The sequence below is a fragment of the Geospiza fortis genome, unplaced genomic scaffold, assembly GCF_000277835.1.
Source record: "Geospiza fortis unplaced genomic scaffold, GeoFor_1.0 scaffold10, whole genome shotgun sequence".
NCBI classification, from domain to species: domain Eukaryota; kingdom Metazoa; phylum Chordata; class Aves; order Passeriformes; family Thraupidae; genus Geospiza; species Geospiza fortis.
Genome location: NW_005054326.1, coordinates 4,652,621 through 4,672,573, shown reverse-complemented (window position 1 = coordinate 4,672,573; position 19,953 = coordinate 4,652,621). Strand labels below are relative to the sequence as shown.

Genomic DNA, 19,953 nt, shown 5'->3' with positions numbered 1-19,953 from the left:
CAGCTTCAATCTTAATTTTGAGTAGGAAAACTGAAGTAGTTGTCCAGTTCATTATGGATCAATAGTTATCTACTTATGACTTGGAATGAAATTTTAACAAACACATACAGTGAGAGGCAAACAGTAGTGAGATGCTATCTCAAATGGACAAAAAGACAATGTTACATTTTTAACATAAAATATTGATAAAGATGAAAAAAAGAATACCAGGGAATGGTTTGTATCAATATCATAATTCCTGATAACTGTTCATTTATTTAGCTTATGCATTGGGCCTACGAAGATGAGTAAGGAGCATCTCTTACAAGGAAAGGCTGGAGGAGCTGTGCCTGTTCAGCCTCGAGAAGAGATGACTGAGAGGGGACCTCATCAATGTCCATCAGTATCTGGAGGGGGGTGTCAAGGGGATGGAGCCAAGCTCTGCTCTGCGCTGCAAACAACAGGATGAGAGGCAGTGGGCACAAACTGATGCACAGGAAGTTCCTGAACATGAGGAAGAACTTCTTTACTCTGCAAGTGACCAGGCACTGGAACAGGTTCCCCAGAGAGGGTGTGGAGTGTCCCTCACTGAAGATATTCACAACCCTGTGCCTTGTGCTCTAGGATGACCCTGCTTAGCAGGGAGGTCAGACCAGCTGACACACTGTGGTCTCTTCCTACCTGACCCATTTGTGATTCTGTGACTGCCATGCTTTATTATCCAAGTACCTGCATCTCCTCATGAAGAGAATAAAGACACCTATGCCATGGGCATAAAAATACCTGGAGCGAGTGATATCCCAGATCAGCCAATCACTTCCAGCAACTGCTCCGATTTTAAAAGTATTTTTTAAACACCAATCTGCTGACATCAGTGGTGTTTGTTCACACTCCAGGGAGAGAATGGCCTGCTGTGTAATCAGGTCATAGAATCGTATTGTCCCATTCTTCTCTGCCACCATCAGCTGTTAAAAGAAATTCATAGAATGTGGTAAACTTAGCATGTAATGGAAATTAAATTTTTTCTACTCTATAGAAAACCTAAAATACATTCAAACAAATATTGATAATAATAAATGAAGTACAGTTCTTCACTTCATACCAGAAAACTTTCTCTTGGACACTCTGCAACCAATAAATAAAAACCACTTTAATCTATACTATTGTTACACTGTTATACATAATGATTATATTATTTGATTTCTATATGTCTATAGATATCTAGGTGTATAATTTTGGTGGTTAGAAACACCAGTTCACAACCACCAAAGCACTGTGCTTTCACACAGCAAAAAGTTATTATTTTAACATTCAGCAGCTTCTATTCTGAGCACAAAGAACAACTGACACACAGTGCTGTAAAAAAGAAAGGGTTATCAAGCACTGGAACAGAGCTGCCTGGGGAAGTGGTGGAGTCACCACCCCTGTAGGTGTTCAAGAAATGACTGTATATGGCACTTAGTGCTATGGCTTATTTGATATGATGGTGTTCAGTTAAAGGTTGGACTCAAGCATCTTAGAGGTCTTTTCCAACCTAAATGATTCTATCATTCCAAGCAAAGTATTAATTAGTGTGGCTGTAGAATCTGTAGAACCACTCTTACTGATTTTATATAAGAATTCTTACTTCATTTCTTACTTCTTCCTATATACAGTTTGCAACATATTTTATCTAAACTTTTTCCATTACAGCAGTACACTCAAGCAGTTGTTTTTTAAGTATTGTAGAAAGAGCTTCCTGATTAAATTACAGAAGCATAGAAGGATGGGTTGGAAGGGAACTTAAAAATCCTCTAGTTCCAATCCTCTGCCATGGGCAGGGACACTCTCTATGAGGCCAGATTGCTCAGGGCTCCATCCAGCCTGGTCTTGAACACTTTGGGCAACCCGTTCCAATACCCAGATGATGACATGAGATTTTTCTTAATGAGGAGAAATGGTTTTCAGATAGTCATGAACAGTAATTAAGAAAGGCAAAGAAGCATAAAAAAATACTCCAGTAATACCAGTTTGTTTGGAAAAACAGAACTGTCACCAAAACATGCTTTCCTGCAAACTAAAGGTCATGGTGCAGTAAGCATTTTGACCTGCAATAAGCTTTTCAGCAAGAACTAAATCTAGCAAGTTTTATGAGCGTTTGGAACGGGCTTTTTGTTTTGTTTGTTTTGTTTTTTTGTTTTTTTTTTTTTTAAACAAAACCAAAAAACCCTGTGCCTGTCTCTGATAATGGTCACAGAAAAGACATGCTAATAATATCTAAGACTGGCATACTATTGCAGTATTTTTGGGAAAATCTATTAATTTTGTTGTGCTAACAAAGTTGCCCAGTAGCAAACAGCAGCTAACCCATTAAATTCTGATCCCACCTGAATCAACAGTTTTCCTAGTTAACAGTTTCCTTTCTTAGTAAGGACGGATATTGATATTGGTGGAAAGTGTGATGAGATTAGAGATCTTCCTTTCCTACTGCTCTGTAAATATTTTGATATCTTATTTGACTGCTTTTCTCTGTTTTAAGTATGTGTTTTTGTGGTAACCTGAACAACCATTTGTAGCTACTTAAGGCAGTTATTGATAGGCACAATAGGAATAATAAATCCAAGACTGCAGGGACTAGGCCATTAATGAAACTGGATATTTGGGTACTTACAGCTGATTAATCCTCCTCAGTACAATAACGAGATAAGTATAAAATCACAGTCTATTGATTTGATTTTTCAGAACATATTTCATACACTTCAAGCACGAGCATCAACAAAAATGTCTCTTGTTGACTTCAAACAGATACTTTTCAAAGCTTGGCATGTTCTATAAAGAGTCTGTATTATTGGTGAACTGTGTTACCATGACTGAGAAAACTCGAGCTCTTCTCTGGTAACTGTCAGTTAATAAGCAATCAGCAGAATAGTTATCAACAACTGATGTACCTAATCAAGAAGGAATATTTCTGATGGGAGGAGTAAGGGACTGAGGGTAAAATGACAAGAACGGCAATGAGAATTCATTCACAGTCCCTTCACATTAGCAGATCCAACTAATATCCAGTTACAGTGTAAACTAGGTCCTCAAACTTTAATGTTACTACAGCATCAAAGATTCACACTTTAGGTATGTTCCCCCTCCTGTTATTTTAAAGGTGGTGAGGGAGAAAACCACAACCTTAAAAGCCTCCTCAGGATGCCAGCAAACACTCATTCCAGAAGAACGTAAAACAAAATGGGCCTTCTCATTTCCTTCCAAATCCCAGACCCTGGGGAGAAAAGAAAGAAAGAAAAAAAAAAGTAAAGTACTGAACTATTGCCATTTGACTGCAAATACATTAACTTTCAGTGCCTCAATATGTCCACAGAGGAAGTGACCAAATGAAATAGTGTTCGTGCTGTATCATTTGAAGAAGTCATTGGAAGTGGCCAGTGCTGCAGATAATGTATTTTAACATTGATGAGCGAGGCAGAGCCTCTGTTTAACTATTCAAATGATGTGACATTTTAAGTTATCTAGACATGAAATCTCAGTGAGATGTTCCCATTTTTTCATAAGTCAACACTACAGCCTTTGTACTATACCATAAATAGCAGTGGGGCAGTACAAAGCAGGAACGTCAGTGCTGGTCCAGTTGATACAAGGAACCTAAAATGAGGTACCAAACAACTTAAATCATCCACGTTGCCATGTAAAGGGCAAGACCCTTTATTAAAGTATTTTGGCTGCCTAATATAAGAGTTTCCAGTATTTCCTGGTAAGACAAGATTGAGTAATGGAAATATAAGAAACCAGAAATGAAGCTAAGGCAAACAGAAGGATCTATGGCAGAGGTAACACTAACCAAGAAAGGGTCTGGGAGAACTTTCAACAGGTAAATTGCATGTGCCAGTTTTAACTTTTCCTTTAGAAACACCTACAGTGCTTACCTAGCAGCTATAAAAAAATTAAATAATCAACAGTATTTGGTCAATATGGACAGGAAAGTGTAATGCTGAAACACCAAAACTAGGTTAGGTGGTGCGTGAGTTTTCTTTGGATGTGTTCAATAAGAGTGGTAATGAGCCATGGAGCTACTTTGTTTCTAAAATGCAACAAAACCAAAACTGAGACTATTTCACCTCACAGCCACTACTCACCTCCCTCTTTTCCTACAAAATCCATAGCTCAGTTGTAGGACAAAGACATCACAGTTGTGAACATCAGTCTGAACCACAAGGCTACATGTTATTTATATACATTTGGACACTGAAACATACACATATATCCTTCCTCTCTGACATGCAAAACTTGAGAAACAGCCAATTTTTAAAGTAGTGTTCTGCCCAGTCTTTTGAGCTAGATGAGTGGCTACGTACTATTATTGTTTATTCTAGAGGATTTTTGCTGACTTCCTCCAGACTTTTTCAGTTTATATCTCACCAGGGTGCTTAGAGCCTTATATTTAAGAGATTTAAAAAAACTCTTAACCAATACATCATAAGTCTAGACAAAATATATGGGAATAAAGTAAATATATTTAATGAACAATGTTGTTTTCTTATGCCAAACCACAACAGATCAAATATTTGTTCTCCCCGTAGAAAACACAGGGTCTCTAATCTTGAAGAATCAGTGTGCTTACTAAAAAAAGTCAAAACAAAAACCTGACAAGTGTTTAAAAAATGAAATATCTACTTGATTAGGTAATTTAGAAACATACAATACTTTCTTCTACTGCCAAAAATTTTGCCTTGTAGACTTGTCCAAGTCAAATCAACACTCCCCATGTGTATTTACTGTGCAGGGAGAAAATTATGATACAAGAGAAGATGGTGAATCATTTTGGCAAAAGTAATATGCCATTATGTTTCCTTCCCTGAAGTGAGTGATGTTATTAGGTGTTGAGACAGAAATTTATGCTTTTTACCTCCATAACTTTGTTATTTATAAAGTTACCAAATTTGTAGTTTTTACTTTGTAAGAATGGCAGGACTGTTACTGACAAACAGTATGGGGAGGAGAAGAGCTAAAGGCCTCTTTTATATTTTCTTTATTGATACCAAAGATAACATTATTTAGTTTTGAAGAAAAAAATCCCCAAACCCCCAAAACACAAATCAGGCAATACATTTTAAGATAGATCCTTGCCTGAATGCATCATGTCTATACAATTACATATGTGTTCAATTAACTCTTTTCAGTATTTCTTTGTGAAAAAACCCAAGTAAAAAACGTGCAAACCCCAACAATTTAGCCAAACTGATTTTCAATTCCTAAATTACTCAGTAATCATAACCAAATCAGCTACAGATGCTGTCTCCCCATTTTGTCCACATTCCTATCACATAAATCAATCCAAAAAGACTGAGGATTTCGTCTCCCATTCAAAGTTCTTGAAGCTTTACTAATACTACTGTGATTTTATACCAAACTAAAAGAACTGTCTGTTTTTCTCCAAACATCCTTATCTTTTTTAACCCTGCAATGTGTCAGTCTCTTACTTCTTCTCTTCCAACCAACTATTGTGGCATAGACTTGTCACTGAACTTGTGGCATTTTTTTCTGATATTTAAAAAATAATCCACAAAAAATTTATTGGAGAAAAGTTTGAATAAACACAGTTGAAATAAGTGCCTAAGTTTGATTAATGTATAGTCTCAAAAATAACATCTAATCTTCTCAGTAAAATAATTTTTTTAAGTAACTAAAAACTGAGAAATTATTTACTGCAGTACTCAGAAAACTTAAACCAACTCAAATCCAGACAGTTGCAAATGCTGTTAAAGAAAATTCTTGAGGCACTAATACCTTTCTCTTGTCACTCAAATCCTGTAACTAACAAATAAATGAAAACTGCAGTTATCTCATAGTTGAAGATATTCAAATTCCACTGACTCAACTATATTATATCTTGTATACATGAATATGGATGCATATGTGCAGCAATATCATCATACAGTGGACTTTTATTACAGCTGTCAAAGCACCTCATTAGAACTCTGAAAACTTGTGGCAATGGAGATGATAGTTATTTTATCTTCTAATTTTCTGAATTATGAATAATTCTAACTTGCAGAACCAACTGCTAACTGGATAAAATTATCATTTGCAATAGTGAAAGAACTAAACCAGATTGCAATCTTCAGTAATTTCTCAAATCCCCAGAAGATGGAAGTAAAAATGGGAATTCTTCCAACAAAAGATTTCTAACAATTTTAGTGAGTGGTGGGGGCTAGAAGAAACCTTGACATCTGATTCGCAACCACAAAGGATGATCAACTATACTTGATCCATTACTCAAAGATTACTCCTGTCCAACATGGTTTTGTTGTTTTTTGTTTTAATAATCTAACTTTAATACATTTCTTTATATCTCCATCAGACATAATCCATGTGCGAGGAAAATCCTATCACTCTTGAAAAGCCAAGAGGACTATGGAGAAGGGCAAGATTCCTGTTCTGAAATCACACAAAGGTGAAGTTGTTCCTCACTGAGCACAAGGAGTGAGATCTCAAAAAAAGAACATGAAAGTGCAGAGATTAGGAAATACTGCACAGAATACAACCAACACTGGCTTTCTCTAAGGTCTTCTGCCAACTCCATATGGACTTGGCTGTCTCAGATCCGGAGGTTACCAGGCAGGACATGAAAGGCTGGAGTGGAACTGTAGAGATTCCTCTGTCTGGTCAGAACAAGAGAAAGGTGTAATATTTAAGTTTTTATGAAGTCTTTTCCCAGAGGAAATGTACAAATATTCCTTCAGAAAGCTGTCCTATGTTCACCATTTTCTTCTGGTGATGAAAGGAAATGTCACTGTTTCTAAAGAATTAGTGATTAGAGTATTTCAGATCTTGTCATTAAAAAACATGTTATCTCTAGCTGCTGGTAATATCTACTTGGATATGCAATCAATGGACATATTTCTCACTGCTGACTGTGGGCTGCAGTTATACCCTGCAGTGTTGGTAGATGCAGGAGATGCAGTGCAGTATCTCCACTTCACTAATTCACATTTCAGGCCATGCACACTTAGAACTAAGTACAAGAAATACACATTTCTACTACTCCTACTGAAATACCTTTAAAGTTATCTAAAGCAAAACCAGAGACCACGCAGCATTTTTGGAAAAAAACGTGACACTTCACTTCTGTCCTTTCAACCAGAGCAAAAAATGGCTGTTAAGAGCTATCAGCCTATTGTTCCTAGTGTGGATATAACACTAAATGCTTCTGTGGTATGCCTGCTACTGAAAAACTCTACTACCAATTCTGCTGATGGCTTTCTAAAATATAAAACTTCTAAACAAATCTAATGCAATTATTTCTATTTAAAAACAATTTATGGGCTAGACTACATTCTACTGCTGTGTTACTCTTAACATAAGCCATAATGTGTCTCAAAGGAAATTACTCCATCATCCTCATATTTTGAAGACTTCCTAACAAAAAGTTTATTAAGATCACACTGAAATAATGTTAAAAACATTTGATCCAGAAAGCTTTTGGTTGTTTTTTTTTTTTAAGCTGACAGGAGACCAGTTAATTCTTGCACTGTCCAAAACCAGTTGGTTAATGCATCGTGGCTGTACAATGTAAGAATTGTGTAAGACTACATACAGGGATGCATACAAGTGTGCAAATTCAAAGACTGGACTCTGAAAACAATTCAAGACTTCTTTATTTTGATAAATTACAATGCAGAACTAGCTTGATAAAATTAACCAGCATACCTGAGAAAGAAGAAGTATTTTGGTATGATAACTTTTATAAAAGTTTTGACAGAAATCCATACTTGACTCCACTAGGAATGGGAAGATGCAAATAGAACATGGTTTTGGAGGCAGAAATAAGTGATAATGACCACTTTTCAACATAGTCAAAACCTGAAATATTTATTGAATAATTAAGATAAGATTAAAGTGCAATGTGTGCTGGAAATACATTAAAGAAACCAAGAACAAAAAAAAAAAAACACCAAACCAACAAAAAAAAAACCCCAAAAAACAAAAAAAACCCAACCAAAACAAAAACCCCAAAAACCCAGGAGTTACCATTAACTTTCCTTAATGTTGTCTAGAGAAAAATCTACACAAAATACCTAGGGCATGAGAGCACTATGTAAAAAATATGCTACAGATAAACCCCCTTAAAACCAGATGAAACACTACAAAGCATTCTAAAACTATAGTTCATTTAGCTTTCAGTGACATCAAACCTTGCCCCCTAATCCTTGGTTAGAGAAGAAAACTAATCCTCTCATGGTCTGGCATTCATTCTACATGCAACAGAGAAGGCTGAACTTCAGAGTGACTGATGAATTCACAAAGTCCTCTATGAAGTGATGTGAGCCATGGCTTAAGGAAATGAACAGAACTCAGAAAGGAATAAAAAAGCAAGTATAGTCACAGATAACATGGAAGATAATTCAACTATACATTCTTTTGCACTCAAAAAGAGAGGAAGAGGATGTAGTTTAAGAAATAGTTAAAAGAAGAAGAGAGAGTGAGGGAGAGAAAGGGATGGATGAGTCTTTTCAGCTTTTCAAAATACAAGCCATTCCAGCACTCGATGACCAGAAGAAATTGCCATGCTAATATTTTTAAGGGTCTGACACTGTCAGACCTTTCAGTTCCACCTGAGGAAGGAGTATGAGGTGATTATCAATCAGACTGAATTACCCTTTTGCCAGTCAAGAGGTTCATTTTTAGCATGGATATGAGATTAGTGGGTATTGATAGGATGGCATTTTGCATTAAGTAATTCCAGAAACACCAGGTCTTTAACCACCAATAGTGGAGGGTGTCAGTTGAACTCGTGGTGTTTTCCAAACATTTCCCACAATTTTTTGGCTTCGTTAAGTATCAGAACAAAATCATTTGTACATCTGAATCTGCGCAGGCACCTTGACTGTTGGGAAGGATCAAAGTTTGACAAGAAAGTTTAACAGATGTATGCTTGGCAGAAAGAGTTTTGAATGTAGAATCTGAAGGAGGAATAGAAATGAAAGCAAGTTTTGATACAGAAGAAAATTGCTGAGCCAGTCTTACTGGATAACTAAGAAGGCAAAGGGTAGGTTAGATAGAAGGGGTTTTTATGACTTAGAGCAAAGGATAAACCCACCTCAAACAAGATGATGTTTTTTACCAAGTAGAAAGATAGCACAGGCAAACAAATCAGCAAATGTTGCAACTAGAAAAAAGGTCTCAGAATTTTTCACTGCAAAAAAACTAAATAACAACTTCTAGCTTTAACTGTAACATACTAACTTTTAGTGATTGGAGAATAGTAACATGAATATGGTAATTATAGTAGTTATGATAGGCTATAGATAAAAGTTAAGGTATAGCCTGGGTCTACTGTATTAAGATGCTCAGCAAAGAAAAGTATATAATGCATTTGTAACCTCAACTAAGGGTTTCCAGGCCCGCCTGCAGCTGGAGCTGACAGCTGGAGGCACAGGCTCTGTTGCCCATGACCCTGGACTGCTGTAACACCTTGGATGTAATAAACTGCATTTTGAAGAGCTGCCTGGAGTCCTGCATCCCTCATTCAGGCTCTTACTCTAGACTGTGTTTCTGAATCATAATGAAAAAGCCAGTAGCAGTTTTTTTTCTGAAGAGTGGTGCACAGGGAGTTACACACACACACACACACACACACACACACATGTCATTAACAAAGTGGGATGCACACATTCCTACACTTGATGCAAATGTTCAAAGTGTATACTGCCTTACCATTTCAAGGAATTAAATGAAATATTCCTTAAAGCTATCCTAACACAGATGACCACTGCAATTATTTTTAGTGCAGTTCTACTTCACAGGTGCCAAAAAGTTTGAGTTGTGAGATCAAGGCCATTAAAGACCATGTGCAAGAAACAAGAATTCCTAAGTGACACAGCAGCAACTTAAAGGTAAGAACTTTGAATATAACCAGTATCCAACTTACACTGTCTGTCCTCCAGCCAAAATGACTGAACTCCACTCGGAGGTGTCACAATTGCAGCAGCTTGTGGCAAGACTATTTAGCGGGTGAAAACTGAAAATCTCACTTCCCCAGAGGTTTCTGATGAACTTAAACATAAACTTTCTCTTGAGTGAAAACCAGGGAAGACCTAACCATGCTTGTATATAGTCAGTGCATACTGAGAAGTTGTTTTAGAAGTTTATTGAGACTTAAAAGTGGAACTCAAGACTTGTACTAATTGTTCTAGAACTTTATTCCACAGGCATTAGCAGATTTTGTATCCTATGAACAATTTCAGGATAGAAATTCAGTACAGACAGAAGAATTATTCCTCTTCTTACATTACTACTGAAGCAAATTACAGAGTAAGTAAAGAATGATTTTGGTATGTCCCAAGGAATGCATTTTCCATTAGTTTTGAAAGTGTAACCTTTAAATTCAATAGAAAAACTCTTCATGCCCCACATGCATGAATGGAAAAAATAAGAACTCAAGTAGCCAAAAAAAATCCTACTTATTTCCCATGGCTTTTAACCAAAGACTTTATGGTTGATGGCATAAAAATGTCTTTCATAGGTACTAAGCTGCAATCTTGTTAGTATATATTAATCAGATACATTTTATTTCCCTTTAAATTAGTATCAATTAGACAACTGGTTTTAAAACAGTTTTTTTTTTTCATCCCAGGAAAGCTGAGCATTTCATAAAAGAAACAGGAAAAGGCCACAGAGTCAAACAGTTTTTTACTGAATAAGCCAAATATGAGTTTAGATTTAACAAAGGAATAAAGGGTAGGAAATAAATGAGAAGATACAGCTAAGTCATACATTTCTACTGTTCATTCCTAATGATTTAGTTGGAAATACTGACTAGACATCTATGGAAAAACTGCCTGCTCATCAGAGTAGAAAGTCAAAGATGATGCTTTCCCAACTCTCTTGCTGCCCTACTGCAATGACCTGAAAAACCTGCACAGCCCTCCTGATTTCTCCAGCTGCACTGGAGGGGTAAGAGGAGCAGCTTAACAGATTCTTGCACATTACTAGAAGATGGGTGACCTTTTGACAAGGACAAACTCCTGCATCAAAAACCTTTACCCAGCAGGCTTCAAAGCATTCAACCATGCTTCCCTTCTACTTCCAGTTGTAAGCATCCAAACACCTGGGTTTGAAGCAGCTGTAATCATGGTATTTTGAGCTGCCAGTACCACTGTATTAGGATGGTGCTGTCTTCAGGCAATGTCATCCCACCCCCTGGTAAGGCTAATACATTTGGGTAGATGGAAAAGTTCACATAGTGATTTTCACTTTAAACTTGACCCACCTGATGACAGAATACATAGAGAAGGTCTGTACAATTCAGCACTGAGCTGTATGTGTCTGCTCTCTCCTATTCTCATTTTATTCCTATCCCAGAAGGGGAAAATAGTGTATGCAAATCCAAGACAAAGGTTTTCTTCATTTTGAATCTAGCTGATTTAAAATATTGCTTTGAAAAAAGACAACCCACAAATCACAACAAAAAGCCAGCCCACAATTTAAGTTAACAAGAATAGTCCATTTCTTATCTTGTTAATGGACTAGTCTTGTTAGAGGGCCATGAAGGCACACTAAAATTAAAAATATAAATGCTTATTTATTTAAGTGGACATATAAGACATTCAAAGATAGAAAAAGTCCAATACTAGTTTTTCAATAGTGTTTTGAACAAAATGCATACCTGCAGGTGTGATCATCACTTACACTTGCAATTTCTTGACCTTCGTTGGGAGCAAAGACCAGATCATTAATGTAATCTGTGTGGCCATCAAATGTCTGCCAAGCAGAAAAGAGAAATACTTTTACCTTAGAGCTGACTGTTCCACCAATGTATTTAAGAGACCTGCTAATGGAAAGATGTGTGTTAAGATAAAACAATAATTTTAATAGAAGGTAAAAAAAGTTTTAATCAGTAACTGGATTTCTTTAAAAGTATGTAATTCGTGTGTAGATTCATACTGCAGGTGAAAAGTTCCCTCCCACTACTCCTTGTAGTTAGCACAGAGGTCAGTTTGATACTTTTGTTTGACAGAGATCTGTGAATCACACTAGAGCTTTTTATCACTTTTTCAATCACTGAATTTAGAAGGTCGAAGATAGTAAATCTCAGAAAGGAAGAGGACAACCACCAGGCAATGAATGCATGATCTACCTACATGAAAGAACTCTGATTACTGGTAAGTCACTCTGATCTCTCAATCTCTTATTAAATACACCTATAGTGTTTTTGAAAGAAATCTCACAAAATTTTAAGCCAGGCAAATTTCCATGTGTAGATGTATCTGTTACTGTTCCACCCTCTCCTATTCAGTCTCACTGATTAAGTCTCAAGGCACAGCTGCTTTTGTTTTGCCCAGCAAGGTGTGATAAAAATGAGACAAAAATATCCTCCCAATATAACAGCATGAGACTGAGAGATTGCAGAGGAAAACAAGGTCGAATGAAAACAAGTTCCACAGTTTTCTCAAAGAAAAACACACCACCTTTAAGTGTAGCTATTCTGAGGAACAAATGCAGAACAGATTAAAAAAAAAGAAAATCTCAAGCACACACAATAACTAAATCCCCCTCTCTTAAAAGTTTTAAGAATGCCTCATCAATTCAATACAGAAACATTTTCAGCAGCCAACTTATTTTTTTCCAATATTTTTTCCATTATTTTATTAAAGCCTAATGGATTATACTAGAACTAATAGGCCCTAAGATGATGCTAAACTATTTAGACAGAATGCCAAGTCTTTTGACAATTTTCAGCATTCTGAATTCAAATATCCTGCCTCATTTTACTTCTACAGTTCTGATGAAATATGCTTTTTATTAAGCAAAATTTGAAACAAGACAAGGAAGCCATAATTCATTTCCAAATGAAAACCTCAAAAGAAGAAAAAGGTTTCACGAAGATCCATCAGTCATATTTTTACCTTTTGTTTTTTTGTTCTGGGCTTGATCCAACCCATAAATTTTGGATTAGTTGTGTCGACAGAGTAATGGAAAACTCAAGTGTGCTTCAAGTTCCTTGTTGATAATTACATCAAGACAGTTTTTCCATGGGGAAAACAGAGTAAGGTTACTCTGTCTATCCCTCCAGAAGCAACACGTACTAATTGTTTACTATAAAAGACAAAATGTTCAGAGATTACATCCTGAACGTAGTCACATACTTCCTTCAGCTTTGTTTCCATGGTCTGGACCTCTCCTGAAGATCCCATGTGTCACAAGTGTGCACCATATAATAGATCAAAATTTTCCATATGTTCATCATGAGTTCAACCTCAGGTTTATGAAATAGGTTTTCTGAAGTATCAGTTAACTGTTAATAAGAGGCCACTGTATCAAACTTTATTGAAAGCCAAATCAGCATAGCTCACCCAGAATTTGTGAACATCTGGGATTTTGCATGTGCTTTAAATCAGAGTTAGGTGTTACTTTTCCTGACAAGAAATCTAGAGTATAATAATTGTCCAGATATAAGAAATTAATTGATTGCCAGAAAGGGCTTTCCACACTTTGTATCAAAAAACCCCAGAAGAGAGTCTCAAAGACAACTTTTACTGACATAAACACACTAGTCCAAATTCTTTCTTTTTGTTAATGAGTTCCTTACTAAGAGGTAAAAATATGTATTCTTAGCTGTTTTCTGATTATTTTTGACATTAGACCAAACCTGACCCATATAAAATACAGTATGTATTTTCACTTTTTCCTCAACCAGAGTACATCCTTAATAAAGCTCTTGGACAGCAAATTTCAGTGGTGGAGCTGGCATAAACAAAGCTAATAGCTTTACTGTTAAATTCAAGCCAACACTTCTCATTTGTATTGCATATGCACCAAACAATCATAGAATCATTAAGGTTGAAAAAGACCTCTGAGATCTTTCTGAGATCACTGAGTCCAAACATGAATTTAACACTGCCAGGTCCATCCCTAAGCACCACATCTATAAGGTGAACACAGAGATCACACTGCTTCCCTGGACAGCCTGTTCCAATGCTAGACCACCATTTTACAAAAGATTTTTTTCCTAATATCCAATCTGAACCTTCTCTGGAACAACTTGGGGCCATTTCCTCTTGTTCTATCACTTGTTTGCTGGGAGACTTGTTGGCTGACCCCCACCTGGCTACAGCCTCCTTTCAGGTGCTTGTAGAGGTTGCAAGGTCCCTCCCAAGCCTTCTTTGGTACAGGAACAACCCCAGTTCCCTCAGCTGGACTTTCCCTCAAAGGACTTTTGCTCTAGACCCCTCACCAGCCCTACTGCCTTCTCTGGACATGCTCCAGCACCTCAATGTCTTCCTTGTCCTCAGTGGCACAAAACTGAACAGAGGATTCAAGGTGTCAAGTACAGACAAATAAACACTTCCTTCCTCCCGCTGACTACACTATTTCTTGTGGCCTTATTAACCCAAAATAAATTAAAAAATTAGAACTTAGATATTGAATTTAGCTCACTAGTCTGTAGTACCAAATTTATCCCATTGTTTCATTATTTCAACTTATTTTGGATCCATTAACTAATATTAAAGAAACTTTACATTCTGCTAAGTTAAAAGATTTAATTCACAGCTTAACATTAAAGCTTCTTGTCTGAAATTCACAAAACTGTAGATATTGCACAAATGGATAACGTTGATATGGAATGACAGACATCAACTCACAAGCAAAGAGCATAAAGAACTTTTAGAACTATTTTGTCAGAAATCCCACCAAGCTGACTATGTCAGTTATCCCACTGCTCAGCGGCAAAATCATGGATGACCAACACTAAAAGAAGGAAATTAAAAGTACGTGCACGTATGAAGCAACACAAAATGCATTTTCTTTCAAGATATTTAGTAGCATCCATCTTTACTTCTTATTCATTTATTCATTCTATTATCAGTATGGCCACATAACTGACATCCACAATTCACTTAAATTCTGTTTGACAAATCTCATTGTCTTACTAATATAAATTAACACACCAAAAATAAAAGTCTATTTTTTCTCCTTTATACCCAATAAACCACTCTCATCAAAAGAGGCACTATCATATCCTAAAGCAGTAAAAGCCAAGGAATACTCTCTCCCAATTTTTTTTTATTAATTAGCTTTGCTTATTGTTAGCTAAGACCTCACCAACAATCTGTATACTGGATAGCACAAACATCTAATTAACAGTACTACCTGGATTGGGACGTTGTTTCAAAGGAAGAATTTTGAAGAAAATCACAAGATCATGCAGGTGATAATTACAGAAATTCCCACTTTAAAGACAGAAAGGTATTTACAATGCAATTATTACCCTAGAGATGATGGACCTAGGATCTGTCACAAGTGGATCAGAAAGATACTTAAAGATTAGACTTCACTGAAAACTAAATAATCTTTTAAAAATCACATCAGCTGCCCTTACCTTAAATTCATTCTTGTCCTGCAGGTCTGAAGTAAACAGCCTTAACTTCCTATCAGAAGCTGCAGTACAAAACCTACACTCAAGAGACAAAAAAGAAAGCTCAACAGTCAATCCACATTGCAATAGTTGCCTTTTAATCAGTTTTCCTTCATCTTAAAGATGCAAAGAAAAAAACAGATTTTGAAAAAAAACTCAAAAGCATCTAACTTAACTTTTCTGCTTTGGCCACAAGCAGAATTATAACTGGAGCTTATCTGTAAAATAGTGTGCATCAAGTGCCAAGAATACTTATTCAGATATTTTTACAAAGCTAAATCTGGATCAATTACCAATTATCTGAAATACCTCTCATAAACACCACTAAAACTTTTCTTGGAAGAAGTTAAGTGGTAAGGCACTAAAAACAACCCTCATTATCAGTGTTTTAAAACACTGAAATATAAAATTCATAAACCAATTTCTATGTAACATATGTTAACCCAAAAGACTGTATGGAAAGGGAGCAGTAAGCAACTATGGTAATTTTAAAGAATCAAATAAACTACTGAGTACATTTTAATTCAGAAGTTTACACTTAATAGCTAACTATCTTTCTAGATTTTCTAGATTTACACCTCAAAGGCTCTCACAAATAGTATCTAAGCTACATTGAAACACAGCACATATGATAAAAATCAGTGCAAATAGCCTTATAAAGGGGGCCATTCAAATGATCTCACATTCACTAAAGCTCTTAAAAGAAATGTTTACTCAGAGATGTACAAAGAAGGAAATTATGTCTGGGTCCATAAAAATAATAAAAATAATATTATTTATAGCTTGTTCAATAGGAAGAGGGTCAAGGGGCACAACAAGGAGGACAAAAACCAAGCAAATGAACCAAAAAACCACTAGAAGAATAAATACTCTACTGAAGAATTCAGAGATTCATCAGTGATTTCTAAGGAGTTAGATTTCACTCAAGCTTAGAACAGTCCAATATTAAAGATTTAGGGAAAACAGAGAATTCTAAGAGACAAGGATTTACTGTAGTTTATTGTTAAGTACCTTATCTGGGGAGGTATAGCATCAAGTCTAGTTTCAGGACTCCATGCTATGGCATCAACTCTGATTCCATGGTGAAATGTTCTTAGTGTCTTATATTGCATGCCTTCCACTTCTGCATCCTCCTCCTATAGAAATATTGCAGTTAGTTGATTCAGAACAAGGTCTTGGTGACTTCTAACAAATCAGACTACTGCAAAATGAAAGGGCTTTCAAAATTACACCTATTGGATCTTTTCAGATCATAACACCTTCAAAATGAAAACCTAGAACATACAGAAAGCATTAACTTGAAATATTTAAGTACTTAGAAATACATTAAAGTATGAGTAAATTATGACTGATTGGAGTCTCAAGCCAGAGGCCAATGAAGAGCAGAAAAATCAGAACTGAGGTATGAAGATGCTGAGCTCATTCTCTGTACAAGCAGTATCTTCACAGATACAACTAAGGCCACCTAGAACAGCATGGAAATTTAGCACACACTGCAGTGAGAAGAAGCAATGGGAACAAAAGCAAACACGTAATTTAATCTGTCTTCTCTCTGAGGTGTCTTTACACCATGGAAAAATGCTGTCACTTCCACAGCATCACTCTTCAAACAGCAGGAGATAAAAAGGTGCCCACTGTCATCTAATCCTAAATACAAACTTGCTTATTCTTACCACTGGTCACAACACCAGGCAACAGGAAAAATGAAACAAGAGTAGGGATTATGGACTCTGTCAATAAATTGACCTCTAAAAAGCTTTTAAAAGTTTTCAGAACATCCAGTGGAGCACCTCAAATGATATTCCTACACAATTTTCTCTACGTCACAATTCTGCTTTAAGATTAAAGAACCTCTCTGTACACCCTCTACATAATGTAGAGGCCAAGCAGAAATTACTCAGTTTTTCAATGCTTCTCAACAGGAAGAAAGAATAACATTTTCCTCTCCTACTCTGAAATACTCATTGACTCCACATGTGGAAGGGAAGGGAGGATACGAAAATTATAGAAAAAACACCTTGTGTCAGGGTTGTCAAAATTTTAATTACTTCCTTTTCAAGGCCTACACCAGAAACAAGGTAGTGAGCAACACAAATGTCAGTATGTTTTTGTGGTTAGTACTAGGTGCTCTTCAGAAAATTTCCAACAGTAAGGCCATGGGGAATAACAACAACAACAATAATAATAATGAAAATATCAGCTATGCTATTAATCATAGTAGACAAATTACAAAAATAATATTGTATAATAAAGAAGCAAGATGAAGGAAAAAAGCTTAGAAATTCCAAGCAATTGTCTTCAATTGATTGTCAAGCATCTAGGCAAAAAACCCCATCTAATGAAAAACATTTTATCCAGTATAAAAATATACAATACTCAGTATTTTCCATCTTAAAATTTTTCACAATATAACTGTAAACAACTTGAAGGTAAGAAATTTTACTGTTTCCAACAGTCTGTGAGGGAGATCCAATAAAAACAATTGTGAGAAAAAAAAAATAGGTAAGTATTTCTACAGTTCATCCCTAAAAAGAAATACCTACAAAATTAGCACAGTTATATCAATGTGTATTTCACATACATACATACATATATATATATATATATATATGTATTTGTATTTTCCTGAAAACAACTATCCTAGACTTGTTAGTGTAATAAACAAGTAAAATTCTCCCTTGTCTACCACAGGGAGAGGAAGAAACAGGAAAGTGACCACAGGCTTCCTGCAGTAGAGGTGCTGGCAAAGTCAATTTCAGGGGCTTCTAACAAAAACAACTAACCTGAAATCTGCAAGTCCCAACAACCACGTAATTGTTGCCACCATAAGCAATGAGGGAACATGAATCTCCACTGTCAAATGGATTGAATTTTACCACGTGCACATAATCCTCACAATCCACAGTGTAAGAAGTGTTTCTAGTAGAATCTTGCTTCATTTTCAGTCAACTAAGTCAAGGTATCACGGAAGCGATGTCTTCTCCAGGACAAAAATCCACATTCCTACACAAAAATTTTAAAAAGCATACGTGATTCATTGCATGAATAAAAAACATAAAGTATTGGTGGCAGAGCAAATAAAAATTTCCTGTAACATGTTCAAGAACACAAAAGCTGCACTTAAGCTTATTAGATATAGCCTGTTTGTTTCATCAATCAAAATATTTACTACATTAACATACATTCAAAACTGTCTCTTACAGACTTCAGCAATTACTGCAGATCTTGTGCTGCCCCACATACTCCAGAAGTCACACACAGCATTTTAGCATTTTCAACCAAATGAGAAGAAACAATATGTCGCTACCTTCAAATTCTCTTTACTTGTCTACCCCTTTACAGAGTGTGAGTCAAAACTAAAAACCGAGTTAACCAAGGTTGCTAAACTGTAAATGAAAATACTGTTGTGCATTCTACCAGTTTTCACGAAAACCAGGCTTCTGTGCTAGAACACAAGAGGCCAAGATACACAATTGATTTCAGAATCAATTCCTTTTAGTCCCAGTACAGATTTGACATTAGTTTATGTCTTTCTGGGAACTCAGACCCTTAACTACACAGCACGTGGAAAACCAGCTTGAAATCTCAGACCTTTGACAGATTTTGGTGTGTAAACAATTGGAAGATCTCAGCATCCAAGACTGGATGTTTTGCTTGGGAGCCAGCCAGGTCTGATAGAGGCATCACTCAAACACACAGAGGCTCTTCATAGTTGTGTGTTTGTGTATTAATTCATACCACAGTCCACTATATTACCATAAATACTTCAGCCATTTAACTTGCATAGCTTTGCTCCTCAAGCCAAGTGCAAGTTTTAATTCTATCAAAAGTTTTCTTCCTCCAAGGCTTCCCATGAACACAAGCCATTATAGCATCACAGACTTAAAGGTCCATCATCACTTAAAGGTCCAGACAAGTGGTTGGAATGCACCTGTAAGATCATATAGTCCCAAACCCTGATGCCACGGGCAGGAATATCTTCCACTAGACAAGGCTGTCATTGCCTCATCCCACCTGGCCTTAGACACTGCCAGACATTCACATCCTCTCCGGGCAACCTGTTCCAGTGGCTAACCATTGTCACCGAAAAGAATTTCTTCCTCTCACGTAACTAAAGTTTCCCCTCTCTCAGTTTGTACCCATTGCTCCCCGTCCTATCACTACAGTTCCTGACAAAGTCCCTCTCCACTTTTCCTGTAGTGCTGCTTGAGATGCTGGAAGGTGCCATGACATCTCCACTCAAACTCCTCTTCTCCAAGCTGAACTTTCTCAGCCTGAATTATCGGCCACCAGACCAGCTTGAGAACACCAAGAGTATCATTACCTTCATTTCTTTAGGAAATACAATTAGGGCAAACAGACCGCGTGGATGCGCGCCACCTCCCCCCATCCATGCGCATCCTTTGCCTTCCTACTCCCTCCTTTTCCTTTCGGGGCCCAGCTACCGCTCCCCAGACAGGCTGCCCGAGTTCCCCCGGGCTGGGAGCGCCCCAACCCCGCTTCACACGCACCTCCGCGTCCCTGGCTTCCCGCACGGCCCCACGGTTCCCCAGCAGCGCCCGCCCCGGCCG

The 19,953-nt window shown here is 36.8% G+C and overlaps 1 protein-coding gene across 1 annotated transcript in view; it reads right to left on the bottom strand.

Annotated features, from left to right (window-relative positions):
• The window catches only part of NUP37 (nucleoporin 37), a 21,766-nt gene extending 1,813 nt beyond the window's left edge, over positions 1 to 19,953 (bottom strand). The window contains exons 1-7 of the mRNA XM_005421051.2: positions 19,894 to 19,953; positions 18,166 to 18,385; positions 16,394 to 16,518; positions 15,347 to 15,419; positions 11,633 to 11,727; positions 3,139 to 3,229; positions 763 to 944 (exon numbers count right to left, since the gene is read on the bottom strand). Coding sequence (XP_005421108.1) covers positions 763 to 944; positions 3,139 to 3,229; positions 11,633 to 11,727; positions 15,347 to 15,419; positions 16,394 to 16,518; positions 18,166 to 18,321 — 722 coding nt within the window. The 5' untranslated portion in view covers positions 18,322 to 18,385; positions 19,894 to 19,953. The remainder of the gene's footprint in view (positions 1 to 762; positions 945 to 3,138; positions 3,230 to 11,632; positions 11,728 to 15,346; positions 15,420 to 16,393; positions 16,519 to 18,165; positions 18,386 to 19,893) is intronic.